Below are 6,507 nucleotides of genomic sequence, written 5' to 3' on the forward strand. Positions count from 1 at the left end.
GCGGTGTGGACCCTAGGAGGTCTAATGGGTCCAAGGGGTTCTTTAGACCTCTTGCAGCAGATCCATGGGTGTCTCCGGAGAGATGGATGCCACAGTAGGGTTCCATCCTGGTTTCCAGATTGTGAGGAAAATTGCCTAATGGCTTCAGGGCCTGGATGGAGGCCTCATGGCTTCAGGGCCTGCATGGCAGCTTCAGTGCCTGGATGGCGGCCTCATGGCTTCAGGGCCTGGATGGCTGTGCTGTTGCCTGCTTGGTTGAATACCCTTTGTGTTCTATGCCTATCTGGCCGAACACCTTTAAGTCTATGCCTGCTTGGCCAAACGCCTTTGGGTCTGTGCCTTTCTGGCTGGCTGCTCTTGGAGTCCGTGCCTTTCTGGCTGGCTGCCCTTTGGGTCCATGCCTTTCTGGCTGGCTGCCCTTTGGGTCCGTGCCTTTCTGGCTGGCTGCCCTTTGGGTCCGTGCCTTTCCGGCTGGCTGCCCTTTGCGTCCGTGCCTTTCTGGCTGGCTGCCCTTTGGGTCCGTGCCTTTCCGGCTGGCTGCCCTTTGGGTCCGTGCCTTTCTGGCTGGCTGCCCTTTGCGTCCGTGCCTTTCTGGCTGGCTGCCCTTTGGGTCCGTGCCTTTCTGGCTGGCTGCCCTTTGCGTCCGTGCCTTTCTGGCTGGCTGCCCTTTGGGTCCGTGCCTTTCCGGCTGGCTGCCCTTTGGGTCCGTGCCTTTCTGGCTGGCTGCCCTTTGGGTCCGTGCCTTTCTGGCTGGCTGCCCTTTGGGTCCGTGCCTTTCTGGCTGGCTGCCCTTTGTGTCCGTGCCTTTCTGGCTGGCTGCCCTTTGGGTCCGTGCCTTTCCGGCTGGCTGCCCTTTGGGTCCGTGCCTTTCCGGCTGGTTGCCCTTTGGGTCCGTGCCTTTCTGGCTGGCTGCCCTTTGGTTCCGTGCCTTTCTGGCTGGCTGCCCTTTGGGTCCGTGCCTTTCTGGCTGGCTGCCCTTTGGGTCCGTGCCTTTCTGGCTGGCTGCCCTTTGGGTTCGTGCCTTTCTGGCTGGCTGCACTTTGGGTCCGTGCCTTTCTGGCTGGCTGCCCTTTGGGTTCGTGCCTTTCTGGCTGGCTGCCCTTTGTGTCCGTGCCTTTCTGGCTGGCTGCCCTTTGGGTCTGTGCATTTCTGGCTGGCAACTGTGTCTGGATGACTGTACTTGGGCTCGGAGTAGGTGTCTACATGACCTGCCGTGTCTGATGTGCCGCCATGTCTGGATGGCGGTCTACTTTGGTGACTATGCATGCATGATGAACTAATTCTGTGGCTATGCCTGGTTGACAATGTCAAGTTTATTGGCCTACAGAAAGCATAATGCACCAGCAAAGCCCTGGTGGGAGTGAGAAGATGGGCTAGACAATATTGTCTGGAAGGCCCACAAGAGGTATGGCATACCAGCAAAGCCCTATATGCCTCCTGTTCAGGAGTAAGAAGATGGGCTGGACTATATAGTCTGGGTGGCCTACAGGAGGTATGACACACTAGCAAAACTCTATATATACTGTACTTGCTGCCGATCTGGAAGTCCTAGGTATTCCCTGGAGGGTTGATGGTTGTCTGGGGTCCTTCGTGCAATAGTTCTGGCTGAACTAATTCTGTGGCTATGCCTGGTTGACAATGTCAAGTTTATTGGCCTACAGAAAGCATAATGCACCAGCAAAGCCCTGGTGGGAGTGAGAAGATGGGCTAGACAATATTGTCTGGAAGGCCCACAAGAGGTATGGCATACCAGCAAAGCCCTATATGCCTCCTGTTCAGGAGTAAGAAGATGGGCTGGACTATATAGTCTGGGTGGCCTACAGGAGGTATGACACACTAGCAAAACTCTATATATACTGTACTTGCTGCCGATCTGGAAGTCCTAGGTATTCCCTGGAGGGTTGATGGTTGTCTGGGGTCCTTCGTGCAATAGTTCTGGCAGTGTGGACCCTAGGAGGTCTGAAGGGTCCAAGGGGGCTCTTTAGACCTCTTGCAGCAGATCCATGGGTGCCTCTGGAGGGAGGGATGGATGCCACTGTAGGGTTCCATTATGGTTGCCAGATTGTGAGAAAAATTGGAAAAGGAAACTAAATCCTTCAAGAAATTCACCTAGGGGTATAGTGATTAGCTTGACCCCTCAGATGATTCATAAATTTAAAGATTTGGACATAAAATTTTAAATTACATTATTCGCAATACGGACTAGAATAGGCCGGGATCTATCATCTGCGGCCCAGCTGCATGGATGAGATCTGTGTGCTGCCGTTTTTTTGTTTTTTGTGGAACCATAAAAATTATTGGGTCCGTGTGCGATCCGCAGGATCAGACACGGACCAAAAATACGGTCGTGTTCATGAGGTCTTATGCCTCTTTCACACGAATGTAAGGGCTCAAATTGCAGTCCGCAATGCACGGGCACCGATCATGGGGCAGCTGCATGCGGATCTCGGACCCACTCACTTGAATGGCGTCCGCGATCCGTCCGTTCCGCAAAAAGATCTTTTTGCAGAACGGAAGCATGGAACGCCACAGAAGCACTCCGTAGTGCTTCCGTGGGGTTCCATTCTGTGCTTCCGTTCCGCACCGCATCTCCAGATTTGCAGAGCGACGGTGCCTTTTCAAACAGTTGATCGGCGGGGGTCCGGGGTGTTGGACCCCCACTGATCAGATACTGATGACCTATACTGAGGATAGGTCATCAGTATCAAAATCAGTATCAGTATCAAAATATCGGAAAACCCCTTTAACCATAATGAAACTGAAAAAAAATATATATATATACTATATATATTTCTATGAAAAAGGTATTAAAATAGCTTTATGTGTCATGAAAAAAGGCCTTAGAAAGGGGTTAACAGTAATGTGTTATATCATTCTACAGTAAACATGCCTCGTTTTCTTACAGTCTTAGCTTTCTGGACTGGAATGCTAATCGCCTTTTTGTGCATCAATATTTACTTTTGTATTTATTTCAGGAGATAAACTGGAATCTCATGACACAAGAAGTTTGCATACTTTATAGCCATGTATGCCTTCCATAGTACCACTGTGGGTGGTAGCAAATGTGTTTTTATATTGTAAGCAGAACTTTTGTCATTTATAAAATGTGTACTCCAGTACTGGCGTACACAAGTCACACAAATTGGTCGTGTAGACACCCTAGAACGGGTCAGCAACCTCCGGCACTCCAGGTGTTGTGAAACTACTGTACATATTCCATCATGCATGGCTTGCTTGGCTATTCTCTGAACTCCCACAGAAGTGAAAGGAGCATGCTAGGAGTTGTATTTTCACAACAGTTGGAGTGCCGAAGGTTGCTGATCCCTGCAACCATACTAAAGAAGTGGTTACTCATTTCCATTCCTGCCAAGACCAAATAAATCTGCTCTACACTCATGTTGAAGATCAGGATAACCGTAAGAGTTAGAGGTCTCCCTGAAACTTTTACCTCAGAGTCATTGCTAAATATCGTTAAACAACTTGATAGTAATCTGCTAGGGAACCAATACCCCCTTTCCATTGAGACAGAGCACACAGGGCTTTACGTCCATGTCTGGAATCCTCTGAACCTCCAAGAGATGTTATCTGTAGATTCCTTGATTTCAGTCAGGAATCATGCACATGACCATATGTATTTTGCGGTCAGCAAAAAATAAGGATGAAATCCGTGTGCATTCCGTACTTTGCGGAACGGAACAGCTGGCCCTTCATAGAACAGTAGGGGTGTGTGGGGGGGGGGGGGGGTCAGACGTCAATCGCATAACATTCATAAGCCTAGAATTCGCGATATTGCTTCCAGGGGGACCATGTTTTATCTAAGGTACTTTTTAGTAGTTAATGATTGTATATAATTAGTTAGATTATAATCAAATATCCACATGACAGGTTCCCTTTAAGGGCCCTTGCAGACGAGCGTTTGTCACGCTGCGGGTCTGCAGCGCAGCTCCCGGCCTGACCTCCCAGCACTGACAGGGGTCACATAGCATTATATTGATTTATGATTCCATGTAACCCTTATAGTTCTGGAATGTATTGGATAACACTGGCAGCATTATGTCAGTGTTATCCAATACATTCTAGAACTGTAAGGGTTACATAGCATCATAAATCAATATAACAGCTATGTGACCACGTCAGTGCTGGGTGCATGAGTAAGGGGGAGTTCTCCCGAAACGTCACGTGGAGGGGAGGAGGTGTGAACGATGTCTGTCTTAGCGTCCCTCATGATGTACCATTTTATATTGGAATGAAATAAAGAAATAAAAGTTTTTGTACCAGCAACTTGTGACGTTTGAAAAAGGGTCTGCCCAAAAGGCCTCCAGGGGTAACAACCCTTTAAAGGGGTTTTCACATCTGAACATTTATGGCATATTGCTAGGATATGCCCCAAAATTTCAGACAGGTGCGGAGCCAATCTACAGAACGAGGCCCCCAAAGTGAAGGAAAACACACCGCTTTGGGACTGCCAGAAATAATAGTCAGCACTTCCATAGTAGTGAATGAAAGGTGGCAGTGCATGTGCAGCTGCTCTCTCTTCACTTCAGAGGCCCTGTTCTGGAGGTAGGTGTGGGTCTTACGTGTGGTGTAACCTAGGGCCTAAGAAGGAAGTTCATATTCATAGTCAGGTGGTGGCAAGTTCCCCATCCCAAGAAGCTTCTATTATAATAGAAAGTGAATTTTGCTGAGGACAATAATTACACGTTCGTTCTGTTTTTTTATTTAGTTTTCCAGTTGTAAGGCTTTATGCACATGGCTGTGTATATCAGTCTGCAATGTGCATTCCCCATTCTTTTCTCTACTGTCAATAGAAAGGACTATTTTGCCCTCAGTATAAACAGGAATAGGACATGTTCTGTAATTTGTAGAATTGTGACATGGATCCACAAAAAACAAGCATGCGTGCATGGCCCCATAGAAATTAATGGAAATTTAAAAAAATGTGGAAAGCATACAGGTGAAAAATATGGTAGTGGGCATGAAATCTAACTTGTATACATGTACAAGCTCAAAAACATCCCAAAATAAATGATCTGGTTTCTATGGTCTGTCAACTCATTTGACAACACAGTAAATAAGTATTTATAATAAAAAAATGTAAAGATGGCTTATTGCTTTTGACCTTTCACCATGCAAATTTGTCATTCTTTTCTTCTATTAGATCATTGAAAAATATTGGCTGCTCAACAACTCAGGTATTAGTGGTGTCAATGTATTCTGCCACTAGAATAGCATCTCTGCATTTGTATGGATTGCATTACATTACTCAGATCAGTTCTGTACTACAAATGAAAATGCCCTCCTACAGATTTGTCAAAACCTGACTTGCAAATATCATCAAAGAGTATATCTACAGCTCTAAGACATTTGCACTAGAAGACACTGTATATATTTAACAAAAAAAAAAAACACATTCAATCAAGAAAAGTAAATTTAATCTTACATAAATTTCAAACATTGTCATTTTCTTATAGTTCAAAACTAAGCTTCTAAAAATTACTGTAATCTGAGTAGATTCAGGTTGTAGTATAAAAAGTAAAGCATGGTGTAGCTCTATTGGTAAGTCCCTGCTGGCTTCTGCTAGAATGACACCCAACACATTTATTTTAAAGGGATTTTCTGATTAATGACTTGATAGCGTTTTCAGTGGATGTTCCATAGAATTGTGATCAGCCATGGACTGTTTTAAAACATTGGTGCCTGTGATACAGAAATAACCTAATGAGTGCTAAGCAGATTCCTTATCTCCCATGGACACCAGCGTGCATGGACACACCTCTACTGTGAACCAGGCAAACCCATCAGTCATTTATGGTTAGAAAATTCATTAACTGCAAAATACAATAAAACGTGTAAGTAAAATGAACAATAACCTGGAACCAGAATTAAAAACACACGTTCCTTGCATGTAAAACTCATAAATGAATAAGGCTGGAATCTCCCATGATTCTCTTTGCTTCCCTCCCTCCCCCCCATGTGATGGTAAAATGTATGCCACCCCTTTACTGGTATATGAACATTCAAAAAATTAAGTAATCACATATATATGACTATTTAGTGTACTAACTGATTAAAGGCAACTACTCCCTGGGTTTGGGGGACCCAAAACCACCAGCATGTCCTTATGTAAGGTTCTAAAGATCCCGTCATAACTGGCTGTTTTGTAATAGTGTAGGAAAAGAACTGGAGATGAGGCTGGTGGCTTCGGGACAGTGCACTTCACTTCCAGTGGGTTGTGTTGCCCTCAGCTTCATCTGAGCACTGCTCATGCACCTAAAGCTACTGTTTATATCTCCAATAGTAGATATACAGTACAAAATATGGAAACCATCAGTTTTAATAGGCATTTTAGAAAGCTAAACCCTAGCTGAATAAGATGTTTTGAAGGCCGTTCTTCCATGCAGTTATTTGCCCCAAATGTATCAAATGTCACAGGTTTTTGCCTTAATTATGTCTAAAGATGCTACTCCAATTTTTATGCCACCCACTTCTGGAACGAGACTGAGACAA

At 45.5% G+C, this 6,507-nt stretch overlaps 1 protein-coding gene across 1 annotated transcript; it reads right to left on the reverse strand.

Annotated features, from left to right (window-relative positions):
* Positions 1-303: 303 nt before the first annotated feature.
* Positions 304-1,266, reverse strand: LOC122931544 (basic salivary proline-rich protein 3-like). Its single transcript, XM_044285611.1, has one exon. The coding sequence runs from the start codon at positions 1,264-1,266 to the stop codon at positions 304-306; it is 963 nt and encodes a 320-aa protein (XP_044141546.1).
* Between the last annotated feature and the right edge of the window lie 5,241 nt (positions 1,267-6,507).

Source organism: Bufo gargarizans, chromosome 3 (assembly GCF_014858855.1).
Source record: "Bufo gargarizans isolate SCDJY-AF-19 chromosome 3, ASM1485885v1, whole genome shotgun sequence".
Lineage (NCBI taxonomy): Eukaryota > Metazoa > Chordata > Amphibia > Anura > Bufonidae > Bufo > Bufo gargarizans.